Here is a 27,777-nt window from a genome sequence, read left to right as displayed (position 1 = left end):
AAACACTTAATTCAGCTAACTAAAACGAATACTAAGGGTACTAACTATATACAACTAGAACAACTAAGTCAAAGGATGGGGAACTGTGAGGTTGAGAACCTCACAGAGCTTAGAGTCCAGCCATGGTGGGCAAGAAGGAAACTGCAGGGAGGTTGAGGTGACACTGCCTCATATAGCCAAGGGATGAGCTGTGGCCACAAGGTGAAAGCACTGCCTCCTATGGGTACTGCTAGTCAAAATTCTCCAGCTACAGAGTTAGGTGAAGGGTGTGTGAACAAGAATACTGCCCCTTTTGTGGGGACAAAGTAACATGTCTCAGCCCTTTAGGAACAGAGGCACCCATTGCTGGTGTATGCTACAACATTCTTGGGGGTTCCATAATGGCCTCATTCACTGAAAGAGCTATCTGACTGGGTCCTGTCAGCAGCAGGACAACCAAGGGCTTGTACTGTTCTGCTGCCATCCTGTGCAATAGTTCTTGATATTGCCTCTGGTAGCCAGGCAGGGATGATGAAGATAGGGCAATTGCCTCTTTGGATGAGAAAGATACTTCTGTCAGTACCACTGGATTGGCTCACTGTCTTCCTCCTCCATGTACTCCTATAAGGCTGCCAGTCATTGTTGTCTCGGAGGAGAAGGATAATGCGACTCTCAGACTGCACAGATCCAGGGTGTCATAAGGATCCCATGGACCCCATGGGGTCTATATGAATGGTTGAAGGCTTGTTGGAGGGAGCCCCAAAGTACTGTTGACCAGAAACCTCTTGGAGGGTAACCCTACCTGGGCAGAGGAGAGGCAGTCAATTTGCACCTGCCCTTATGCCCTCAGTCCTGAGAATAACGAGCTCTGGTGCAGACACAGACCAACCAACGGACACTACTTGCAGGATTTTATGGTCTCAGCTGTGTGGTACACATGGGTACCTGTGTGTGGAATACACATAGGGACCACCACTTAAAGAAATAATGTAGGTTGGATTTATAAACTAGGAGATTGTTTCCTAGAAAGCAGTGACTCTGAAAAGGATTTAGGGTAGATCTCAGTGCAATTGTGTAGCTAAAAAGGAGAATGCAATGCTTGGATGGATAAACAAGGGAATGTCATGTAGAAGTAGCGATGTTTTACTACTTCTGTTTATGGTATTAATAAGATCATTACTGGAATACTGCATCAGTTCTGACATCTACACTTCAAAAAGGATCTTGAAAAATTGGAAAGGGTTCAGAAAACACACAAGAATGACTTGAGATTGGGAACACATACCTTATAGTGAAAAACTAAGGAAGCTCAATTTATTTGGTTTACCACAGAGCGGTTCATGAGATATCTTGATCATGGTGTAACAAGTACTTACATGGGTAAAAGATTTCCGATAGACAGCTCTTTAATCTAGCAGAAAATGACATAAGAGCAAATGGTTGGAGGCTGAAGCTAGACAAATTCAAACTACAAACGTGGAAATTTTTAACAGGGAGAGTAATTAACCATTGGAACAACTTACCTAGGGACATAGTAGATTCTCCATCACTTGCTGTCTTTAAGTCAAGACTGGATATCTTTCTAAAAGATATGCTAAACATCAAGTTGTGGATGTGATGCAGAAATTCTTGGGAGTTCACACTAGTTTATAATGTTTTCTTCTTGCCTCAAATAAAATAATCAGTATAGTGACTACCACTGCCATCTGGTGCCCCATTTCATACATATACTAAATCAAACTATATAATTATAAATGGTCCTGAATAAACCAAATATTTTACAGCTATATTGTTTCAGTTCAGTCTGTTTATTATCTAGATGTGTAATCACATAAAAATCCAAACCTTTTATATTAAATAGCTATTTAACTTCATAAGAAAACAATGTACAGTGCAATTTTTCCTATTTCTAATAAATTATACATACTGTATAAACACACAAAAAAGCAGTGTGTGAGCCCAAATGGACTGGTGTGCTTCAGTGTATGTACTTCAGGGGCTAGAATGAAATTTATATGGAGGCAGACATGCACCTTACCTTTAGTTTCTATTTTTCTGATAGCCATTAAATGTGAGGTGGCTGGTACTCTAACCAGATTGAAGTACTTTTTATTATTACACTTGTTGTTAATTTTACATTGCTGCAGTTAATATATGTGATTTTTAAAAAGAAAAATAAGCAGTGGAACAAACTGATGCCTGGAATAACTCCACAGATCAATGTGGATCATTAAGTTCTGTACTTAAGTCTTTTTTTTTTTAAATTAGAAATGTCACTCACAAAATGTCCACCACTGACCAGCATTCTCCAAGATAATTGAAAAGGGTGCTTTTCCTGAAGTTGCTCATTTTGTTCCCAACTTACCCGAGTTCAGCTAAGACAGAGAGCAAATGTTACTCTCCTAGATAGTGTTGCACAGTATGCTTCAGCCTAAAAAGCTATCTAACTTCCTTGTTGCTGAGTGAGAACAAATAACCCTAACCCCGCTCCGCCAGTACTCCTCATTTTGTCATATATTAATCACATGACCACCATCCATGTGACTCAACTGAAGAACCTGGAGGTCATCTTTGACTCCTTCCCTTTCATTGCCTCAAACACCCAAGGCATGCCTAAATCTTAATTCTTCCTCCAGAACATTTTTAAGTTCCAAAGTTTTCAGTGTAAAATTTTCAAGAGCAGCTAAGTGATTTAGTGAAAATCAGTAAGGCTTACGCACTATCAAAATGTTAACTTCTGTCTTCATATGTAAAATTTTTCTCAAGGCATTCACCATATCCTATTTTGATTACTGTAACCTGTTCCTCTCAGGCCTCTGACACTCATTGTCCCCCACCAGTCCATACGAAATTCAGCTGCTATGATCTTCTTCCTCGCCTCTATGTCTTCCCCCATTCAATTACCTCTACTGGCTACTTTCCAACTGTTCCAAATTCAAGCTCCTGGTTCTCACTTTCAAGCTCCGTCATATCTCTGGCTTGCCTTATTCAGTGGCTTGTCATATCTTCTCTCCTCTGCTGAAGCTACTAGTCTCCATGCCCTGTTTGTGTGCTTCTCTCACAACTGTCTTTGTGCTTTCTTCCATGTCATTTCTCATGCACTGGATCCCAACTCAGAATTTGCAAGGCCACTACCCTCTCTTCCGACAAATACAGCCTCCCATCCCTCTCTCATCATGATGCGGAAAAGAAACTGGCTAACTAACAATGGCTACAAAGACAGATAATTGGGAACAGCTGACAATCTGAAAAAATCCTTTCATTGTATATTTTCTCTCTCTTCACCACCCACTGTCTATTGCTTGTCATGTAGTGTTTGCTTTTTGGAGCAGGAACTCTCTTCCTATTTGTACAGAAAGCAAATAGCACATTATAGGGGCTGCAGTAAAGCAAATAATAATAGTTTATATCAGGACAATATCACATTGTAAAGTGTGACATGGAAACAAAAAAATGTTTGGCAATCACAACCAACAATGTAATTTCCAGCTTTACGTATAGAAGATTCTTACAGGCACCCATAAAGTCTCTCACTTTGTCAAGCCATACTATTGAAATACAGCCTTCTATCAATGTAAGTTCTAGGTCTAGTACCTAAAGACAAACCTTGCCTCCTCTGTTGATATCATCTGAGGTACACAAACCCTTAGTTTCCACTCCTTGGACAGAACCTTAGATTTTGGCTTGAAGTCAACTGCCTAAGGACTCTGCTTTGGTTGGATCTCAATGTACTGCTGCTCTATCCATATAATTTTTGCCTTAGAATTATTACTTCCTTCATCTCCTTGAACAGGGAAATCTAGAATTACCTCTTATCCAAGACATACGAAGACACTTTCAAAATGAAAATCATATTTCATTATCTTTACTGCAGCCTTAAATCACCACAATATATTGTATTTGCAATGCTCTTTGTATTGCAGCAATTTTATTGCATAAATAAACAAGGGTATATTTTAAAGCTTTTCCACATTCAAGAAACTAAAAACTCTGAAAGCTTTTATAGAAATAAAAATTAACTTTACAAAAAATTAGAGCTTATTTACATTTTTCAATACACAATTACTTTCCATCAAATATGACTGGTCTAATGCCTTTCCCTTCTGTAGGGTCCCGTTCAATTCTGATATGGAGGTTTGCACTGGCTGCTGCTTCTTCATAGGAGAGGCGATACATTCTTCTGAACTAAAGAGAAAAAATGGTACTATTAGTGTTTACAAACCAATTCTATAATAGATGTAAAAGGGCGGATCCTCAGCTAATGTAAATTGTCCATCAATTTCAACGGAGCTATGGTAATTTACATTAGCTGGAGGGTATGTCTCAAAATTTGTGGAAAAGAAATCACCCCAGATTGTTTTGATGTACTGACTGACTTTACGACTGAATAACATGATGAGATGATCATAAGAGTAAAATATAATTTCTAATATTGTCAATGGATTACTTTTATACTTGCCACTGGTCTTGTAGTTATTTTGATAAGAATGGGCGGTGGTAGCAGGGTGATATATTGTTTAGACCTCTCCATTGGCTAGCTACTTAAATTTTGCTTTTAGGCAATAATTAAGAGGAGGAAAAGATAAACAACAAATGAAAATAATAAAAAAAAGCAATGTGGCACAGTAATATAGTAGGTTTCAGGGTAGCAGCCGTGTTAGTCTGTATTCGCAAAAAGAAAAGGAGTACTTGTGGCACCTTAGAGACTAACAAATTTATTTGAGCATAAGCTTTCGTGAGCTACAGCTCACTTCATCAGATCCGATGAAGTGAGCTGTAGCTCACGAAAGCTTATACTCAAATAAATTTATTAGTCTCGATGAAGTGAGCTGTATAGCTCAAGAAAACTTATGCTCAAATATATTTGTTAGTCTCTAAGATGCCACAAGTACTCCTTTTCTTTTAGTAATATAGTAAGATCATACTGTTACAGAATACAGCTATCAAAAATTTAAATGGTCTCAAAAATGTAACCATAATCTAGTATAAAATTAACATAACTTAATTCTAAGGATTATAATGGCAAATAGAAATGAACAAAAAGTAACTCTCCCTATCATCTTAAAACTGTACACTTACATCATTCGTGGAATGTTTTTGGCTTATAAAATATTCAGCACCCAATCTAAAAGAGATGTATTCACTGGTGGAAAATTGAAAAGCAGGAAGCTTGATTCTTCTTTAGAAAAGCAAGCAAGCACTGATCCTGATTTATGGGACAGATCTAGGTCCTCTCACTGTTTAACACCAATTCTATAGGAGAGGGAGGTAAGTAAATCCCCGAGGCTGGAACTTGTTGATCTCAAAACTCCATGCAAAACATGAAAGGGGACTCTAAACAAAACTGCAGATTTCTCTGGCAGTTGTGCTGGACATCTTTCATGAGTAAACTCAGTTGAAAAATTCAGCTTTTGCTTCAGTAGGGTCAAAGAGGAGAAATTGGGTTGTGAGAAAGCAAAACACATATTTAATCAATAAGGAGCAACTCTTGCCATTTTCTTTATGGGTGCAGAAGCTCCCTTGGCAGTGGAAGTGGCATGGCTTCACTGCAAAAAGGGATTGGTGGGAGGAATATGGGGGCCATTCAACCATTATGCATACGTTTATCAAAGTGGCGCTCCAAGGGGGACCCTTGCATTGTAGTGCAAGCAGGGTATTGACGAGAGAGAGAGAGAGTGTGTGTGTGTGTGTCTGTGTGGATCAGCTGCTTGTCTTTTCTGTCTTCACGTGCTGTCACAGAGCCTATCTCAGACACTTGTTTGAAGCAGCCTACGTAGGAATGCACATATACCCATGTCTGACCCAGCTACCTGGATAGTTTATAGGTAGATGTTAAGTTTTTCTAAGGGACAAGGGAGCTGAAGAGCAGGAAAAGCCGGCTCTCTGCAAGAGCAGCTATGATGACAGCCAGTCACTTCAGAGAGGGAAGCAGAACCTGGTTGGTAAAGACTTTCTGTAGAAAGTAAGTTACAGCACAAGTTCTGCAGGAAGTTGTATTTAAAAAAAAACAAAAAACTCCTCTCCCTGAGGCAGAAATAAACCAATTTTCTGTCTTAGTTTAGTACATGGGAAAATAATGACTGAACTCAGGATAGACATACCTATATAACATTTTTACTGTTTATCTTCTCATTCTTTTTGGAGGAGTTGGACTGTCACACATCTCAAGTGCTTCTGGTGGAAGTAATGATTCAGTGCCTTTACCTGATGGGGTCATGCCTTTGAGAAGTACAAATAAAAATAGATCAGAAACAGAACCATTTTTCACCCTTTGTTTATACAATAGTCCATAAAACAGTGGTGCAAATCATTAAAAAAAAAAAAGTTCAAAATGGTAAGTTTTGCCATTCAACACAAATATGGCTGCTTCCTTAATATTAAAATCTGGTTAAAGTGAAGGAAAATAGACAAAAAATAATCACTTATAAACTTTACTTGTAGGTCTCAGAGAATAAACGCTTAGTTTCCATATACGTTATAGGAATGTTTGACATCAACTCAACATTTCTTACATTTGGAAAGTTTGTCTTTAGGGAATTATGGTCTTCAAAAAAACAAACAAGTCAAAAAATGTTTTGTCCTTGTGTGATGGGGTGTACTTGCCCCACACTGGTACTGCAAAGGTTAACTCTACCCTTTGGGCTGAGGAGGCCATGCCCTCTCAGTTGTGCTGGGCATGCTCTGGCTGGAGACCAGGCATAAAAGGGAGCAGCTCAGCTCATTGAGGGCTGACCACTGAGGTGGGAGGATGCATGCTGCAGGCTCCAGCCTGGGAACTGGTGAGGCCCCAGGCAGCGGAAGCCGGAGACACTGAGATCCAGGCAAACACCCAAGCTCCTGTGGACATGCAAGGAGTGACAGAGCTGCTGAGAGCCGCATAGGCCCAGGAGCCCAAAGACCTTGGAGACGCCAGGATCACTGCACCAGGGACAGGGTAGCTCAGGGGGAATTAATCATTGTGCCAGGTGATGTCAGCGTGTTTTGGACAGATCCCCCACTGACGAGCACACTTGACACTGCCAAGGCCCTAAACTGGGAACCAGTGGAGCAAGGAGGGCGCGGGTCCCCCTACCTGGCTGCTACTCTTAGGTGGTGACCCAATCCCCTGATCAGCCACTAGCCCACATAGCCCTGCTGAAGAGGTCAGCCATACTAATTCTGTCCACTTGGCCATACAGTCATATTGACTCGGGCCCTTAGGCTGCACAGGCCTGCTGAAGAGGGCAGCCCTACTGACTCTGTCCATTGGGCCACGCAGCCCTGAAAGAGAGGGTAGTTATATTGATTTTTGCCCCTGGGCCATGCTATCCTGAGACAAAGGAGGATCACACAGACTCAGCAGCGAGGAAATAACTCTCACCCTGCTCCAAAAGGGGACAGGGTGCACTTGCCCCACGACAGCTTGCTAAGAAAACACCCTCAGTCCAACTATTTGCTGTGCAGCCATTTCAACAAGCAGCTTTTCCTAACATCGGCAAACAAAAATAAAAATAAAGTTATGTAATTCTTATTACTGAGATCATACTCTCTTGTTCACAAGCCATTTTAGAGCATAAAAATATGATTTTCTTTCAAGGTGTCATTTAAAGACACCTTGAAAGAAAATGTACATCGGGATCACTATGCATAACACTGCACTGCAAGTAGTTTTTATATTATTTTTCTTGGAAAAAAATTAGAACCAATTATCAAGACTCAATCTCAATTTAAAGTAAAAACTCACTTTGTGAAATGACTTCATAACCTTTTGCCTTTGTGGTTTGGTTTCTGTAGTTTTCTGCAAATGAATACATGTGGATGTACCTAGTCCATTACCTGTTCTCCCCGCTCAGAGAGACAAGTGGGTGTTAACAACAAGTTAACATAACATACCCAGTTTCTCCTCTATTAGCTTGAGACTTTTCTCTTGTTCAGCAAGCTCCTGTTTTGTCTTTTGCATATCTGGAGTATTAAGGGACTGTAACTGTGAATGAAGATCCTGATTAACACTATGCAGTTTGACCACTGCTGTACGGTATTGCTGAAGAAGATCTAATAGAAGAAAAAGAACAAAAGAACATGGAAAACAGTAAAATAATTAAGCTCCCACTGTGGGTATTATTTTAAACAGTCACTAATAAAAAAGACTGACAGACATAATACAGACGAGGTAAACTTCCCTACAGACATACCAATTGAAATTTATTAAATATTTTTGGATGTTTTTCTACATTTTCAAATATATTGATTTCAATTACAACACAGTATACGAAGTTGACAGTGCTGACTTTATATTATTGTTTTTAATTACAAATATTTGCACTGTAAAATGACAAACAAAAGAAATAGTATTTTCAATTCACCTTATACAAATACTCTAGTGCAATCTCTTTATCATGTAAGTGCAACTTACAAATGTAGATTTTTTTTTGTTACATAACTGCACTCAATAACAAAACAATGCAAAACTTTAGCACCTACAAGTCCACTCAGTCCTACTTCTTGTTCAGCCAATTGCTAAGACAAACAAGTTTGCTTACATTTATGGGAGATAATGCTGCCCACGTCTTATTTACATCACCTGAAAATGAGAACAGGAGTTTGCATGGCACTTTTGTAGCCGGCATTACAAAGTATTTACGTGCCAGTTATGCTAAACATTCGTATGCCCCTTCATGCTTCAGCCACCATTCCAGAGGACATGCTTCCATACTGATGATGCTCATTAAAAAAATAATGCATTAATTAAATTTGTGACTGAACTCCTTGGAGGAGAATTGTATGTCTCCTACTCTGTTCTACCCGCATTCTGCCATATATTTCATGTTATAGCAGTCTCGGATGATGGCCCAGCACGTTGTTTGTTTTAAGAACACTTTCACTGCAGATTTGACAAAACACAAAGAAGGTACCCATGTGAGATTTCTAAAGATAGCTACATCACTCAACCCAAGGTTTAAGAATCTGAAGCGCCGTCCAAAATCTGAGAGGGTGTAGAGCATGCTTTCAGAAGTTTTAAAAGAGCAACACTCCGATGCGAAACTATAGAACCCGAACCACCAAAAAAGATAATCAATCTTCCACTGGTGGCATTTGACTCAGATGATGAAAATGAACACGCTTTGGTCTGCACTGCTTTGGATGGTTATCGAGAAGAACCCATTATCAGCATGGATACATGTCCTCTGGAATGGTGGTGGAAGCATGAAGGGACATATGAAATCTTGAGTGCATCTGGCACATAAATACCTTGCGTCGCTGGCTATAAGAGTGCCATGCGAATGCCTGTTCTCACTTTCAGGTGACATTGTAAACAAGAAGTGGGCAGCATTATCTCCTGCAAATGTAAACAAACTTGTTTGTTTGAGAGATTGGCTGAACAACAAGTAGGCCTAAGGGGACTTGTAGGCTCTAAGGATTTACACTGTTTTATTTTTGAATGTACTTATTTTTTGTACACTTTTGTACATAACCCATTTGTAAGTTCAACTTTCATGATGAAGAGATTGCACTACAGTACTTGTATTAAGTGAATTGAAAAATACTATTTCTTTTATTTTTACAGTGCAAATATTATAAAAAATATAAAGTGAACACTGTACAATTTGTATTCGGTGTTGTAACTGAAATCACTATATCTGAAAATGTAAAAAATATACAAAAGTATTTAAATAAATAGTATTCTATTATTGTTTAACAATGCGATTAATCACAATTAATTTTTTTAATCGCTTATCAGCCCTACTCTACTCTGAAAAATGACTTGGAAAGATAGCACTTCCTTATCTAACAGATCCGCTACTCTTGTGTATTCTGAGTCATATTTTACTGAAAATTAGTGTGTTCTACTCCTTTATTATTTACTCCATTAGAACGATGAAGCTGAAGCTAGTGAGGCTTGCTCTACATTTAAAAGTTAGGCTGACATAGCTATGGCATGCAATGGTGTGAAAAATTCACACACCTTAGAACTGCAACTATGCTGATGTAACCCTCAGCATAGTCACAGAATCTGATCTAGAGGCATGAAGCAGAGCAAAATTGTTGGTAAAAGGATGTACAGAGGTCCAGGTTGCAGCTCTGCAGATTTCAGTAACTGGAACATCTTTGAGTAATGCACAGAAGTAGATTGTGACATTGTAGAATGAGCTATCAGTTTAGAAGGAAGAAGAATGTCAGCCAAGTCGTAACATGCAATAATACACGCTGGCTGAGATCCATCTTCAATAATACACCCTGGCTGAGATCTGTCTGCAACTGAAAAAAAGTCTAGGATACTTTCTGAATGGTTTGGTTCTGTCCAGATAGAAGGCTAATGTCCTTCTTACATCCACGGTATGGAAATCATCTTCTTGTCTAGTCTGATGTGTTTTGGGGGGAAAAAACTGGTTGATGAAAGGTCTGATTAACATGGAATCCAGCAGACACCTTAGGTAGAAACTTTGGATGTGGTTGTAATGATAGCTTTTACTTGAAAAACACTGTAAAAGGCAGGTTGGAGAACTAGGGCTTTGATGGCACTCTCATGCAAAAATTCTTGCACTTTGTCAGCAGCAGTTGCAAAGAGATCTACCTATGGAAATCCCCAAGGTAAGAATATGTTGCTGAGGACTCATGAATCCAGCTCACATTCATAATTTTAGGAAAAGTGCCTGCTGAGATCATCATCGGTCATGGTATTTTGAAGACCTTGAAGAAGCCTAGCTGACTATCTGGTTGGCTATGCACCAATTCCAGACTTTTATCGCTTTGGCACACATTGAGTGTGAACGTGCCCCTCCCTGATGATTTATATAAAATACGCAGGCCATGTTGTCTGTCATGATCTTGACTGAAATGGCTCTGGTCAGAGGAAGGAAGTAAAGGCAAGCATTTTTGATTGCTCTCAACTCCAGAAGATTGATGTCGAAAAGCTGCTGTTGTGATAACTGTTTGCCCTAGGCTGAGTGAGGCACTAGATGTGCCCCTGTATCCCAAAAAGGAAGCATCTGATATTATCACAATGGTAAGGGAATCATGAATAAACAGGACTCATGCACAGACCTCTGAAGGGTCTTTCCACTGACTGCAGAACCCAGATAGGTACAGACACTTGCTTGTCCAGACTGTGCTTCTTCAGCATACAGATTGTCCCGTGCCATCCATGAAGTAATCAAAGATGTAACCTGTGTGTTTTGGGTTACACAGATGCAAACTCCCATGTGTCCTGTGATGGGATGGACTCCCCACACTAGCTCTGCTAAAGCTGAATTAGGCCAGGTGAGCCCAATCAGCTTAATTAGGCTGCAAGCAAGGGAGATTCAAGCTGGTGGCAGCTAATTAAGGACAGGCTCACCTGTGCAGGAACAGGAAGGGCCTGTACAAAGCCAGAAAGCTGGCTGCAGAGAGGGGGGCTGCAGGGAAGTAGACTGCACTCACTCCCTAAGTGGAGAAAGTTGGAGGCTGGCAAACCCAGAGAGGGGGAAAGCCAGATATATAGGAATAAGTCCAGGGAAACAGCAGCCAGAGATAGGATTGTACAGGGACTGTGGCTGCTTGTTATAGGGTCCCTGGTTTAGAATTCAGTGTAGAGGGCAGGCTTGAGTTCTAGCAGCCACTGGGAAGTGGCAAGAGTGTTGGAGGTGCCATCCAGACAACAGGTCTGGAAAGATTTTGAATTCCCTGGAGTGGGAGGTCTTTAGTGGCCTGGCAGGAGGGCCAAGCCACAGAGAGGAAGCTGCAGACCCGGGAGTGAGTGGGGAAGCAGAGCGAGATAAGATGGGAGAAGACAACACCGGAGAGAGAGTGCAAGCTGGCAGAGCTAATCCCAGAAAAACCAGCATGAGGCACTGCTCATGTTGAGCAGACCCCTCTGACATGCCCCAATAGTTGAAGACAATGCTTTACTGAGGTTTGAGGGCTGAGCTGAATCTTTGAGTTGAGATTCTTTAGGGCAGAGGTAGTCAATAGGGGGACCGCAGGCCAATTTCGGACCACCAAATGCTTTTGAATGGACCATGAAATCTTTTTATTTATTATATTATTGTTTTTATTATTATTTTCTCTGTAGTATGGATCTTAACAAAAAATGATGGACTACTCCTGCTTCAGGGTGAGAACTGTGTCTGTAGATAGGTAAGCCCTGCCTGTCACTGCATCCAGAGAAGGCTCTATGAAATCTATCTTTTGTAGTAATGGTTGTTGTTGAGTTTGAAGTGAAGAAACCTTTTGTGAGAGGGGTGAATTGCAACAGGAAAATAGGTGTTTTGAAGGCCAAGGATTGCAAACCAATCCCTGAAATATAGGGAGGGAATCATAGTGACAAGGATCACCATCATGAATATATGCTGTTTCACATAGTTTTTCAGACATCTGAGATTTAATTCTGGTCTCCATCATCCATTATTTGGGGGAACCAGAAAGTACTTGGAATAAAACCCCTTTCCCCTGTGCTGAGCTGGGACGGGTTCTATAGCTCCTAAATGTAGAGGAGAATAGATCTCTTGTCTCAGCAATTGATTGTGAAAAGGGTCACTGAAGGGACGGATGTGAAATGGATGGGACAACTGGATATGAAAACCACCAAAATCCATTTGTTGGATGTTATGCTTTCCCCCATGCAGTTCAAAATTTTTTTTACTCCCGATGACATCTAGTCTTTAAATAAGCACTCATCATTAAGTTTAGTGGTTTTGGTGGTTACAATGACTGGGATACCTAAGGAGACTGCTTTTATGACTTCTGGTTAGCCAGCGTGGTGAGACAGAAATTTACTTTTGTTGCTGGTTGGGTATTTCTTACTCAAGAATAACCACCAGTTTTGGGGTATGTCTGCCCTATTTCCCAGCAGTTTGTCCTGAATTTGGTATTCTCAGTTGTGACCTACTGAGGCACAGTGACAGTGGCATAGTCGAGCAGGGAGAAATGCACAGCTTGTTGTTCTGAGTAAGATTTACACTTCATACACTGGTGGAGATTTTAAGTGAAAGTTAAGTGTAGTGGGTCAAGAAGTCAAGAGATGAGATAAGTTAATGAGGTTAACATCTTGTTATTTTCTGTTTACTTATTTCGGGCAAGTGAAGTAGGGACAGAAAAGCAGGAAATGAGTGTGAGAAACTTTCATGAAATTGGAGCTGTGCAGATTGCAGGCAGAAGAAAAAGAAAAGAAACATAAAAGACATATGGAATTAGAACGGCTGGAAATTGAGGTGCAGAGGCAAGCAGTTGCACACCAAAGAATTTTGGAACTGAAACAGATAGAGGCTGATAAAGAATTTGAGACCCACAAACCAGGCTGGGAACTTAGCTTGAAACAACGGGTTCCTGCCATATGGAGAGACTACCTAAGGTGGGGAGTGACATCATGATTTGTCTTTACTCTGCCCACAACTCAACACCTGAAAGAAGCTCTGAAAGACAAATGTCTTGGAACAGGGGAGGCGAACCCAGGCTGCACAGCAATTACAGTCTGTGCCTTAAGAATCTGCAAGCCTGCTTGTATTATCAGTCAGGGTGAGAAATTGCTAATTTGCATCCTATCTATCTAGTATATTAGGCTTAGTTTGCATTTTGCTAGGTAATCTGCTTGCTATCACTTAATCTATCTTTCTGTAGCTAATAAACTTGTTTTATTTTAACCAGTGTGTCTTTAAGTGAAGTGTCTGGGAAAATCTCATCTTGGTTAACACAGGCTTGTTGTGCATATCTTTCCCATATTGACGGCAAAGTGAACTATATTAATGAGCTTGCATTGTACAGATCCTTGCACAGTGCAAGATGGTATAATATTGGGTTTATACTCCAGCAAGGGTGCAAAGCTGGGGAGCTGGAAAATTGGCTGTTGTCTGTCCTTGAGTGGCTTAGGTAAAGCACTCAGGTAACTCCGTTGGGTGTGTGGTACCACTTGCTGTTATGTAGGATGATAAGAGGGCCTGGAGAGGCTGGCTGAATCACCAGCAGAGCAGTGTGTGAGAGACCAGCCTCGCTGAATGGTTAGGAGGCAAAGTGGTTCCCACGGCTCCCAGACTGCACCCTGGGGGGGTTACAACCCATCACAATGCTCTCTTACTATTAAAACCTATGAAATAGGAAACATTTCAATTTTTTTTTTGTTATTTTTTTTTCCTTGAAGACCATGACAATTAGAGGCCAAATTTTCAATTTGTAGTCATAAAAAAGTGACTGTACAGTAATACTTTAAAAGACAGCCTTACACCTAACTTAAAGGATCACTTCTTACCTTAGACAAATGTAACAAAAAACATATACAAGCAACATCCCAAACATTGTTTACTGTGGTGTTATCACTACTTTGTGACCTTACCTATCTGTCCAGAAAGAGTTCGGTAAAGTTTTGGCATTGGTGCTCCAAATACCATTCCTCTGAGTTTGTCCATTGGAGGAGCTTTATTTTGAAGGCCTCCAAACTTTCCATTGCTGCGAATTCTATCTCCTTCCCTAGTCAGTAATGTTGGGCAATGTGTGATTTTTACAACCTACATAGGTATAAAAATAAATCTCATAGGTAAAAGGTTTGTAGGTATAGTAAATCTGTTAAAAGGAAAAGCTTAATCATCAGTAATGGTGGGCCAGTTGTGGTGGGCCCCAGTTTTATAGCTACCTTTATTACATTATAATGCAGGTGGTTCTACACTGGAAAGTGATTCTGGAAAAATGGCATGTTTATTGCATTTCAAAATTACAGAACAAACTTGCTCAATTTAAATATATAGTTACATTTCCTTTAAAGTGCCAACCCTGCAAACTCTGTCACTCGCAGACACTTTGGAAGGTGAATTATGATCTGCCTGTTCACAGCCAGCTGACCCTTGCATGGCCAGAGCATAGAGCTCACAGTCAGACTAGCATGTTCGGCATGCCCCCTCCACTGAGGACCCCCGACTCAGAGCAAGAGAGTCTGAGCATTTCAGGGAGAGTCTAAGGACAGAGAGGATACCATCTGGCTAGCTTGAGGGTAAATTCCATAGTATACTACAAAATTCATATGGTAGTATTTGGTTTTTTTGGAAACAAAAAACCCATAAAATTTTGTCAATATTAATACTATAGACTGCATCCATTGTAAAGTGCACTGGGATTTCTGAATGAAAAGCATTTTGGGGCAGATCATTAGCTAATATAAATTGTCATAGCTCTAGTTAAGTTGATGAAGCTATGAAAATTTACCCCAGTTTAGGATCTGTCCCTTTACATTTATAAGTATACAAATCTGTAACCCAACAGGATTTTCTTTAAGCAAATACACAAACACCTGAAGGTACAGTACATACCTCCTTTCTGTAATGATTGGCAGCATCCAAATTGTCAATAATGATGGTGTCACCTAAAAGCATCCCGAACACTGTAAATTTAATGAATTTTCAAATGGTGAAACTTCTCAGCAATAAAATACTTTAAACAGGTATTAGTCTCTATTACATTAAATGTCCGAAATGAACAGATATTGACAACGCAAAACAGCTTAAGAGAAGCAGTACCAGTTCTTAATAAAAGCTTGCATAACAACTAACTGGGTTTTTAAAATGTGTCCACTATATTGTAGCTAAGATGCTATATCTATTGTAATTTAAATATAAAACAGCTTTTTACAACGTAATTCTCTGGCAAAAAAGACAAAAAAATGCACAATAATGAAACTCAGGGTGACATTTATGATGTAAGAAAACTCTGAATGTAAGTTGCGAGTTGTAGGAAGAAGGTGAGAGAGACTACATATAACCAATTCCTTTACACTTCAGCCCAGCAGTATTTATTGTATTTTTATTTAATTGCAGTTTTTATTACACAAGATTTACTAAGGTTTTAGGACTGCCTCTGTGCCTAGGACACAGATGGAGGTTACTCACCTTGTGCAGTAACTGGAGTTCTTTCAGACATGTATCTCTATGAATGCACCACTATCCACCTCTTTCCCCTCTGCTTCAGAGTTTCTTCTGTGGGAGTTTGTGGTGGAAAGAACTCAGGCTTGTTCACCTGTACAGCCTTAATGTGGGGCATGAGGATGTATAGGACACATGCACAAGCCAAACAGGCAACTGCTACCGAAAATCTCTGATCAAAGACACATGCCCCAATTAGTCCAAGTTGAAGCCTTTCAATTTCCACATAGGAACATGTTTGAGTAACCCCACAGTGGCAGAGAGAGGTCTTGTGGAATGGGCTAATACCTTAGAGCAGTGGTTCTCAACCTGCGGTCCAATCAGCACAAAGCTGCGGCCCATGTGACATCCTCAGGGCCATATAGGTAGTATTGGATGTGCCCACATAACACATTGTGGGCTGCATCAATGGTAAATAGGTTGAGAATCGCTACCCTAGAAGGAGATGGTATATTGACAGATTCACAGCTAGATATTATGCAACCAGAAATCCACCTGGAGAGTTTCTGGGTTGAGATCATGGACCCTTTGGACCTATCACCAATTCTACAAACAAACAGTCTGGGAGACTTCCTGAATGGCTTGGTTCTGTCCAGATAAAAGGCTAACACCCTTCTGATGTACAAGGTGTATAAGGTATCACTCTTCCTGGACTGATATGGTTTCAGGAAAAAGACTGAATGATGGATGACTTGGTTTATTTGAAACTCAGATGGCACCTAATGTAAGACCATAACATGTAGCCATAACAAAATCTTGTCCCTGGGGGAAATAACAGTAAATGGGGGGTCCACCATTAAAGCCACTATTTCCTGGACCCTTCTCGCAGAGGTCATAGCCACCAAAAAGGCCATCTTCATGAATAAGTTAAAGAGGGAACATAGAGCAATCGGCTCAAAGGGAGGCGTCATAAGACACTTATGTACTAAGTTCAGATCCCAAACAGGAGCAGGTTCTTTAATCTGAGGGACAAGTTTCCTCAACCCCTTGATAAATCACTCTGTTGGGGGATGAGTGAACACCGAGAAATGCTCACCTGGGGAAGGAAAGGCCATTAGCAGTCAAGCGGACTCTGATGGAACAGTAGTCCAGAACAGTTGAGAGGGAAAAATGAGTGGATGAAAGATGCCGCTGGTCGTAACAATGGTTTAATCTCTTCCATTTTTGAAGGGAAGGATATCATGTGGAATTTTTCCTACTATTCATCAACAGCATCTGTTGTACCTCTGCAGAACAGTAAGTCTTGAGGCAAAGAATTCCCTGGCTAGGATGAAGAGTCTGACTGGCATCTTGAGAGAAGAGATGAGGAATGGACAGAAGGCTGATTGCCTGCAAACAGCCAGGTGAATCAGGTAAGCATACCAGGCCTGTCTTGACCATGTTAGAACTATTAATATTAAGAGGTATTGGGGAAAATGCATAAAGAAGTCCCCTCATCTATGGGATGAGGAAGGCATCTCCTAGTGAGTGAAGGCCCCACAAACCTCTTGAACAAAGTTATCTGAACTTCTTGTTGGCAAAACGTTCCACCTCTGGAAACCCACAGGTCAGAAAGACATGATTGAGAGTCCCACTCAATCATAGGAGAAGCATCTGTGGAGAGCATTAGCTATGGTGTTTTTATATGCCTGGAAGTTATGCCACAGAAATGAAGATGTGATTGGTTATATACCAGTTCTATAGCTTTATTGCTTTGGCACAGAGAGAAGGGAATCTTGGTCCTTCTTAATGATTAATATAAAACATGCAAGCCAAGTTGTCTGTCGTGATTTTGTCTCTGATTAATGGGAGAAAGTGAATACAGGCATTCCTGACTGCCCTCAGTTCCACAATGCTGATGTGCAAATAAGATCCTTGGATAGACCATCTGTCCTGAACTGTATATGTTCCCAGATGTGCTCTCCAGCCCAACAAAGATACTTCTGCTGTTATGGTGATGGTTTGAGATGATCGGATAAAAGGGACACCTATATAGGCTTTGTGAAGGTACTTCCACCAATTGAGGGAGACTCTTATATAACAAGGGAATGATATGGGTCCGTCTAGATTGTGTCTGTTCGGCAAATAAACTGTTCTGAGCCACACTGGGAAGCAGAAAAAAGGGAAGCTTTGCATGATGCATTACAAAGGTACAAGGTACCTTAGGTCCCAAAAGTTGGAGACAGTTACTTATGGAAGTTTGCAGGCTTCCTTGAATCACTGTGATAAAGTTTGATAGAGTTGTGAACCTGTCTCCAAGGGGAGGTAAGTCCTGACTGCTACCACATCTGGGGATGCCCCTATGGATTCTATTCTCTGTAGAGGTGTCAATCAATGTGGATTTCTTGATACTGAACTGGGGACCTAGCTTGAGGAACAGAGACAAGGCTGTCTTTATGGTGGAAAGAACTTCATAAGACTCAGCCAATCACTGTATTGTATGGAAAGATGGTTATTGGCTTTTGATGAAGACAGGTAGTCACCAATGCCAGCACCTTCAAAAATACTCTTGGAGCAGAGAAAAGTCCAAATAGGAGTACCCGATATTGGAAGTGGTCCAGGCTGACGAGAAAGCGAAGGAATCTTCTGTGGGATGGGTGAATTACGATATGGAAATATGCGTATTAATGGTTGAGGGTTGAAAACCAATCCCCAAGATTCAACTATAGAATTACAGCTGCAAAAGTCACCTTCTTGAACTTTTGTGCTTTCACAAAGCTGTTTAAGAGTCTAGAAACGGTCTTCCACATCCATTCTTTTTTGGGACCAAAAAGTACTGGGCGTAAAACCCCTTCCCCCTGCCCCCATTGCGTGCAGGAATCCGTTCTATGGTTCCTGAACGTAGAAGGAAGTCAATCTCCTGTCTCAGCAAGTGCTCGTTACAGAGGTCCCTGCAAAGGGACCGGGAAGGGGCTGGGGAGGAGAAAGACGTGAAATCGATGGAGTAAGCAGATCTAATGACCTCCAACACCCATCTGCCATATGTAATCTTACTCCTGGGGAAATTCTGTGCATAATATTTTAATATTCTGCAATATTCTTCATCTTTTATTTGTCAAAATAACACAATTTAGTCACACCAGTTTCAATTATTTTGTTAATTTATTTCAAAATACCTGTCAGCAAATATGTCTGTAACAATACAGGACCCACCCCCCCCGAAAAAAAAGATTCAGGAAATGTTTTTTTGACAATTAGATTCCTTACTTGGCATATTAAGAGAGAACTCTGAGTAATAATTAATTTAAACTATAATATAGAAATGTTTTTCGTGCACCCCTCAGAAGCAGTGGAAAGGCTTGGTGGAGTCAGTGGTAACAGACAATCTGAGGGAGAGGGAAGTAATTGCTGGGCAGGAACCTGGGAGTGAACTTGGAGGTTTGTTGGGTGTGGGTGGGAGAAGTATAGAACAGGTTTTTATTTTTTTTGGGGGGGGGAGGATTGTTAGGGAGTTGGAGAGCCTCCCCCATGAAAACCCTGGCAGACCACTAGCCTCTCCCATTCAGTCAGGCATATCTGCCCCAGGCCCATGTTCCCCTGAAGCCACACTCCTCTGTCCCCATGTGGCCCTGCAGCCCCCCTCCTATTCAGTCCCTGGCTCAATGCTATCACTCCACTAGCTCCTGAACCCTCGCCCCAGTCTGTCCCCCTCATTAGCCCTTCTGATCCCCAGTCTATGACCCCCCCAGCAGCCCCGTGTGCCCTTCTCTGTCCATCCTGTGCCTCCACACCTGGCCCTGCAGTGAGGAATGGAGCCTCTGCGCCATCTGGCTGCCCTTTTTTTTTTGGTGCCACAGCAATCCCTGGTGGTGAAAAGTGTAACTGCAGCACCTCTCCAGCAGAATCTATATTCTGCTGAGAAAAAAAAAATCTGTGAGAGACATGAATTCTGTGTGTGCGCAGTGGTGCAGAATCCTCCCTGGAGTAAAATTTGCTCCCATGCCAGCTGGAAGTGGGAGAGGCGGTTCCTAAAGGGGGCAAGGTGGGTAAACTGATGCAGCAGAAAGATCATAAACTAGGGTTGATTGGGACCCTCAACCAGTCTGTTAAAATTGATGCTTTGAAGATGAAGTTGGCTTCATGGTCGAAACAGATGTAGTGTGATCAGTCTCTTCCTAAGTGGCTCAGTGGGTCTTTGGAAACCCAAGAATTGTGACTGATAGGATCTGGTGCTATTTGAAATCTACTAAATCTACGTTTGCTTGCAGGCATGTAGATTCCAAGTGACTGAAATGTGGCCCCGGAATCCTCCAAGGTCTGCAATTATTCATCAATTGTCTGCAGAGAGTTTGATTCCACCAAAAAGAAGGTCCTCAACAGTGTTCTGAAACTCCCTGGGGAATTCCGAGAGCTGCAGTCAAGATGCCTGCCACATAACAGTAGCCATGGAGATGTAGTGTGCTGCTGCATCAGCCATATCTAAGGAGAATAATAACGAAGATCATCTGATCTTCAGCTTTGATGTTCAATAAAACAGTAAATTTTGAGTAACTGGTGTGATTGTACTTTGCCACGAGCACTTGGCAATTTACAATCCTAGATTGCAAGGGCACAGATTAATAGGCTTTACAGCCAAAAAGGTCCCTGTCATGGCTGTCTGCAGTGTTCATTTATAGCTTCAACTGCCAAAAACTGAGTGCAGGATCTGAAAATAAAAATTTTGAGTCTTTTGCTGGGACAAAGTACTTTTTACCAAGTCTTTTGTGTGTGTGTGTGTGTGTGTGGGGGGGGGGGGGGGGGGGGAAGGACCATTGCTGCAAGATGGTTATGGCACGATATAGGAGGGCTTCATTTATGGGTAGATCCACTTGTGCACAGAAGGTGACATTTGCAGAATGTCCAAGAGTTTATGTTAAGATTCTTGGACCTCCTTTAGTTGGATCTGCAATAAGCCTCCAATGTGTTTCACCTAGTCCTGCAATTCTTGAACTCATGGCCAGGAAAGGAGGAAGAGGCATCACAGTCTCATCTGGGGAAGATGAGGTGATGGTGGTGGGTGGAAAATGTTTCCTCTTGAAACTGAGGAGGCTGAAGTAGGAGACTACCTGTTGCAACAGTCCCTTTGAGAGAGACCAACACTGTTGATGGTAAGTGTCCCAAGGGGCCTCAGTAAGGGGGGGGAGATAAAGCACTGGAGGTGGCACTCATTGATGTTCATACTATGGAGGAGGAGTAAGAGCGTGCCTTTCACATGAATAGTCCTTCTCCCTGTAAGTATCAGAGAGAGAGCCCCTGTAACGATAGGTAGGGGAATACTGGATAGAGACATGGGAATCAGATGAAAAATCCTCCATGATGTCCAGAGAGGAGCCCTACCTTGCTCCAAAATTGGTGGAGAATCCAGTGGCACCAGGCAGATTTGTAATTCTGGTGACTATGACAATCCTGGTACTGATAGGTGCTTGGTACCCATTAAGAGGGGAGATACTGGCTCACCAGAGTCATGCAGATCTTTGGAATACCTAAACTCCTGTGGTACCAGGTGAGATAACAAAAATAGAAGACGAATCTAGTTTGATGAGTCCTTTGTGGAATTGAGAGTACCAATGATACTGGATGCCTCAAAGAGTGTGAAGCCTGAGACAATTTAACCTTCTGTGGTACTGAGGTGGTCATGTGGCTAGGCACTGAAGGTTGCATAGGAGGGTCCATTGGCACCTCCCTGCTAGTAGCGGGACTGTTTCTCCCTGCTGCTCCGGTCATGCTTAGGTGGTACAAAAGACTGTTTAGGCATCAAAGTATGTTTGGAATCGTAGTTCTTAGATGAACTCAGTGACTTGGAGACCTATTTGTACTGAAGGAGTCTGAATTTTTAATAGTACCCAACAAGGGATGGAGGATTCAGAAACAGCTAGTTTCAGTGGAAACAGATCTTTCTGAGATAGATTGTCTATGAGGAGACCTGGAACTCCTTTTCTTAGAGGTCTTCCCAGTACCTTTTGACTATTTCTCCTTCAAAGGTCTGGGCGAATGTGGTGCCGAGACAGACTGGGCAATAAGCTCACTTGGTGCCTGGATCAGAGGCATGATGAAGAGAGCGCTCCATCTTGAAAACTTTGAGTCTGATCTGTCCACTTTTTTCTAGCCCTGCTCTTGAGGGTTACACAGGAGTTACACTTTTGAGGGATGTACATGTCCCCCAGAAACTAATATAACAGGAATGTCTGTCACGGACCAGGATAGTGTTTGGGAAAGTGAGACAATGCTTGAATCCTGGTGATCCCAGCATACCCCTATAAGGGAGGAAAAGGGCCTCGCCCCCTCCTTTCTCCGCCCAGAGGGCGGAGGTAGTAAGAGGAAAAATGAGGACTAAAACAAAGACCCTCCAAATGAAAGAGATAAACTAAACAAAACACTACTAAGGGCTAAACTAAACTAGAAGGCAAGCTTAACAAACAGCCAAGTGGGCAGGCTAAATACTCCATCTCCAGTCCAGGTGGTTGAGAGGGAACGGAGGACAATTGGCCCATGCAGCCCTATATAGCCTCTGTGTAGGCATGCATGGGCAGAACAGGCTCTGCTACTGAAAATCTCCAATCGAAGAAAAAATGCCACACCTGAAGTGGAGCATCCATAAGGACGCTACTCAAAGATTACTTATCTGGAAGTATATTTCCCCGACAACATTATCTCCTGAAATCTTCAGAAGAGAAGTAAGGTTACTGCACTTGTGTTAATTTAAGCAGATCAACTGATTACAACTGCTGTGAAGACTCATATAAAGAACTCTTATTCCAGGAGTGCTCTCTTTAGTCCTTCTTTAATGTCGCCCTTGATTGGTTAATCCTCTAGATAGCTAGAAACATACATTACCACAGAAATCAAAGATCCATGGATTTTTTTTCCCCAAGTCCACTCCCCTGACAGGAAAGGACTATGCCCTACAAAGTATTTTTTAAGTGTCCAACTTTGTTCAGTCTTCTGTTGTATGTTTCAAGCAATTTGGTTTCTACCACTTCCCTTGGAAGACTACACTGGAAAATGTTTATTGTAATATTGCAACACCAGAAAACTATTGCCAATCCCTAAGCAACAGTCTGTCATTTGAATGTTCATGAAAAGTAGAATCTGAGTCAAATGAATGCTGAAGGCAGACGCATAACTTTGGGAAAAGATTTGGAGGAAAACTGGTTTTTGATGAATATTGGAGAGGAATGCTTCAACATTGGTAACGTGCTAAAAAATATCAGATGATGTTTAGTTTTGGAGTAGATCTTTAAAAACTTAAGGAAGCAGCGGTTTGAAATAGTATATTGCTAGAAAAGGTATGATGAGGAAGTTAATATATTTAAAATATTGTGAAACTGTTGAAGGATAAAATCTTTTTGGATGCAGGTACCGAACACACACATATGACTATGTATAATCCAGCTAGGATGTATCTTGGTCTGAGGTGATATGATTCCCTACATAGTTTTGAAAAGACAAGGAACAGCAAATAGTGTAAAATGGTACTTTGGGAAATATTTTAAAAACATATATCAAGATTTAATCCAATTATTTTGAAACAAACGGGAGGTTATGAGATATGCTGAAGTTTTTGTTTTAAAATTAAACATATGGAAGAGAAAGTAGGAGAATGAAAATCAAGAATGAAGACTGGTGATAGTGGTTATTGTTAAAATATTCTTGTCATTTTCAAATTAACATTAACGTCATTCTCTCTTTAAACACGTTATGTGATCGCTTTGATAAAAGGCAAAATTGTAAAGATTTTAATGGCGATCACTCACTATATGCTTTGGTATGGTTTCTGTGTCTCCTCCATTTATAAATTAAGATAATACTTCTTTAGTGACATTTACCTATCTGACAATGCTCTACATTCTCTGGAAATGTTAACAAATCCCTGGCAAAGACAGGGTTTCCAATAGGTCTGAAGTGATTTCTTCCATTTCGTAAGTGAGGTAGAGTCCTGGTTAAAAAAAAAAAAGACAAATTACGTTTTATTTTATTCTACCATTGTTTTTGACACACTAATAAGAAACACGAAACTGTACTTGATCTACATATTAACACTTCAATACCAGGAGTTGGAAGTTCCCAACATTAATACATATTACCTGAGGAAACCCAAATTCCTAGTGATATATAATTGATCTGATGTAAAGAGTTACTTTTGATTGTAACAGTCCTGTGTAGGCCAGATTTGATACACTGTTTTACAAACAGCTGAAAAATCATGTTTTTTGTTTTATCTCCCACCCTCCAAAAATACTTAAGTACAAGTGTGTTTAAAAAGCAAATGTATATAACGTTATCTATTTAAATTGATTAGGTTAGTTTCCTTTTGGGGCATAGCTGAAACCTGAAATTCTACATTGCATCTTCTCCTTCCAGGAAATGGATCAGTATAGTAATTTGAATGACTACAGATGAATTCCGGGAACATGCTCATGATTTGAACGGAAAAAGTTAGGGTTTAGTCCATCTCAAAGTACTAAGTGATAAAGTCCAAATACCTAATTCTATGTACCATAACATTATCCAATAATGTTTTGTTTATTGTAAAGGAGTTATATATGGTCTCCTGTACTATAAGAGAAAAGCTTCTATAGAAAGTAACAATACAAAGTTAAATTTACAAAACTGGGATATTACTTAATATTTTAAGCTACATTCCTGCTAGTTAATATGACTGTGAAGACATTTTCTAATCAGAATTCTTTGCTAATATAAAGGTTAAACAAAATTAAAAAAAAAATATATAGTGAGGGAAAAGTTTTCCAGGAAAACAATAGCAAAATTTTTTTCCTTTACCTGTTCCAATCCGGGAGAGTCTTCTTGTAAACAGAATCAAGAGGCAAGACTTGCTGTCGACCCTGGGTTTCATCAAAGATACGACGAGCAGCAGCAGTAGTTAGGGTGACTACACAGTCCATATCACTAGCCATATGCCAAGAGATGACCTTCGCTGCTTTGTCATCCTCAATCTGTGCTAAATGTGCAATCTGCACAACAGAAGTAAAGAATACTTGTTGGAAACAAGATCATTTATGTTTTTTCTGTTAACCACAATCCCTCTTCAATTGAAGGCTCATCACAATAACTGGGTAATTTTGATGGGATGCTGTTGGCACCCCTTTCAGGAGGCTGCTTTTCCAGAGGTTACTTGGAAACTTGTTTAGGAGCTTACTGACTGAACAGCTTGAAGTTCTTCACCATGAAATTGTTGTGAAAAAGACTAACAAAAAACTCACCTTTCCTAAAATATCCTGATTGTCTTTGGGATAGTTTGAAAGGGTACATGATCTTCTTGGAGATTTCTTTACTCCTTCCTGTTCCAACATCTTTTGTTTTATGAGAGAATCAACGTATTGCAACTGTAAATTAAGACTGAAAGTTAACACCTGTACATCATCTCATCTTGCAGAGAAAGATTTTACCTAGCTGTAAATCAGGTTTCTGCTGTGAAGCATACAACAATCTGGACCAGACTTAGTATGGCTCTGTTCTAGTTGGTGTCAGAGGAGAAGAAGAGGTGGCATCACAACTATGGTCCTTTTGCTGAAAGAATTCAGGTACCCATTTCATTTTTCTATCTGTCAGACTGGTTGACTGCTTCTTAAGGAAATGAAGGTGCCTGCCTTAAGCCAAGACATAAGAGAAACTGAAGAAAGTGCAAGAGACAGAGGGAAGGATTGTATCTGGGTTGTGAGAACAAAATTTTGGAAGACTACAATTAGGCTCTCTGCCTAAAGGTTACGCTAATAGAGGGAAACCCACTGGCCAGACTGTTGAATGCATAGAAAAACAATTAATTGTATTGGTTTGTGATGAAATATTATATATTATTTATAACCTTCATTTCTATATTCAATTATTTCAATAATGACCTCAAAACTTTACCAATGCAAGATGTCTCAATAGATTCTTTAAAGAGTAACTGATCTTTCAGGGAAATTGATAAAGGGAGATATTGTACCGAACCTCTAAATTACTAATTTAAATTCAGCCTTGATCAATAATGTGTGAAATGTATAACTATCTGTATAATATTATAAAATAGCAATCCTCAAAACTGGCAGTTCTACTGATAGTCTTTGCCGAGAAGCAAGGACTGCATCTGGACAGACACAGCGAACTACTCACCTTCAGAAATGGTCCCTTCAAATAAGTGTTCAGGCATACTGACAGAACAGTAAATGAAAGCTTGCTTTATGTAAGGGATTAAGCACAGTTTGGCACTACTTCATATAAGTGACCCATCAAGTTTACACTTTTAAGTTTGGTAGATAAGTATGTATGGATTACACATTTTATTGATTCTTTGATATAACACAAGCTGACAGTTGGCTTTACTTGTACAGTTTTAAATATGTTGCTTGTTGTGAAATAAACAATTAAAAAGGAAATTAAAAGGCCATACTATGTTTGTCTGCGGAATATCAATTTGATGCTTTTTCAATTCATTCTTCAGGTGAGACTGTTTTGTTTCAGCTTCCTGGACCTGATCTGAAACAATTTAATAAACAACACTTAGCGTGGTAGGTAATGGTGGAATGGTAAATGTATTAACCAATGAGTTCTCTTCTAGGAGTATTCCTTCCCCTAGTCAGAGACACTTCTATTACAAGTGCTTTCCAGTGTATACTGGACGCACCTCAGATTTGATCAGAAGAGCTCCTGGACTTGGCCAGACCGTAAACAATTTCTCTTCAAATTAGTGCTTCCCAATTATATTGAAACAGTTTTGAAAACAAAGTAGTAAACCCAACAATTTTGTTGTCTTATTCTCCATTCAATCTAACAAATCAAAACAAAAATGTTTTTAAAAATAGTGCATAGTGCACAGCTCGTGTCCAGATCTCCTATCTTAGACAGAAAAGTCTAAAATCTGAGAATGCTCCTAAAAGTTCCTCTACCACAAGTATTCAAACCCAGCTGTGCATTGAGAGCCCACATTAGAACTATACCTATGGAATTTAACCCTGATCTTAGTCCTGCAAAGAGCAAATGTTTCTTATAATTTATCAATATTCTTCATTTGTCTTATATTAGCAATTAACAATGAGAGGAAGAGTTCAAAATATGTGGCATATAAAACAAATGAAACATTTGGGTCAATAAGAAGGCTGATGCGAACAAAGTAAGTTTAAGAATAACCAAAAGTGTATAAGTATACTTTTCAGAGTGGTAGCCATGTTAGTCTGTATCAGCAAAAACAAGGAGTCCTTGTGGCACCTTAAAGACTAACACATTTTTTGGGGCATAAGCTTTCGTGGGTTAAAACCCACTTCATCAGATGCATGGAGTGGAAAATACAGTAGGAAGACATATATACAGAGTACATGAAAAGATGGGGGTTGCCTTACCAATTTTAATAAGACACTTCAATTAAAGTGGGCTATTATCAGCAGAAGGAAAAATCACTTTTGTTGTGGTAATCATGGTGGCCCATTTCAAACAGCTGAAAAGAAGGTGTGAGTACTTATCTTACTCTTTCATGTAAGCCTTCCCTACATATCTAATTGACAGCTTCTTCCTTTACCTCTTTTTATAAAATCTTTTTTTATGTACATTTTTTTTGTGTATGCCCCTATGTCTGCTGTAGGGACACAGAAACATACAACCAACCTGGATTCATACTTTTGGGTGTTATGGTCTCTAGGGTGAGGGGAGAAAAATTACATTATGAAACTTTAGGTATCCACTTTTGGGAGTGGTGGCCTTAAGTTAGGTCCCTACATTTATATTTAGGGAACTAAATATGCAATCTGATTTTCAGCAAGCTGAACACCCACAGCTCTCACTGAAGAAATGAAAGTGCTCAGAAGCTGTGAAAATTAGGCCACTGACTTAAGTGTCCATCTTTAGACACCCATGTTAGAAAACTTTGGCCTAAGGAATTTTGCCTCATGTCAAGGTAACTGCTAGACTTTTTATGCGTACACCTACTCAAATAACCAGATGCTTTTCTCCCAATGCAACAAACACTACTTTTTTCTAAAATTAAAAAATG

The 27,777-nt window shown here is 40.3% G+C and overlaps 1 protein-coding gene across 1 annotated transcript in view; it reads right to left on the bottom strand.

The window, feature by feature from the left end:
- Positions 1-1,265: 1,265 nt before the first annotated feature.
- The window catches only part of SMCHD1 (structural maintenance of chromosomes flexible hinge domain containing 1), a 168,505-nt gene continuing 141,993 nt past the window's right edge, over positions 1,266-27,777 (bottom strand). The window contains exons 40-48 of the mRNA XM_048840395.2: positions 26,185-26,270; positions 25,016-25,138; positions 24,576-24,766; positions 23,621-23,730; positions 15,228-15,298; positions 14,261-14,432; positions 7,852-8,010; positions 6,081-6,198; positions 1,266-4,164 (exon numbers count right to left, since the gene is read on the bottom strand). Coding sequence (XP_048696352.1) covers positions 6,101-6,198; positions 7,852-8,010; positions 14,261-14,432; positions 15,228-15,298; positions 23,621-23,730; positions 24,576-24,766; positions 25,016-25,138; positions 26,185-26,270 — 1,010 coding nt within the window. The 3' untranslated portion in view covers positions 1,266-4,164; positions 6,081-6,100. The remainder of the gene's footprint in view (positions 4,165-6,080; positions 6,199-7,851; positions 8,011-14,260; positions 14,433-15,227; positions 15,299-23,620; positions 23,731-24,575; positions 24,767-25,015; positions 25,139-26,184; positions 26,271-27,777) is intronic.

Source organism: Caretta caretta, chromosome 2 (genome assembly GCF_965140235.1).
Source record: "Caretta caretta isolate rCarCar2 chromosome 2, rCarCar1.hap1, whole genome shotgun sequence".
NCBI lineage: Eukaryota > Metazoa > Chordata > Testudines > Cheloniidae > Caretta > Caretta caretta.
Note: the sequence above shows the minus strand (reverse complement) of the source record. Positions and strands in the feature narration are given on the sequence as shown.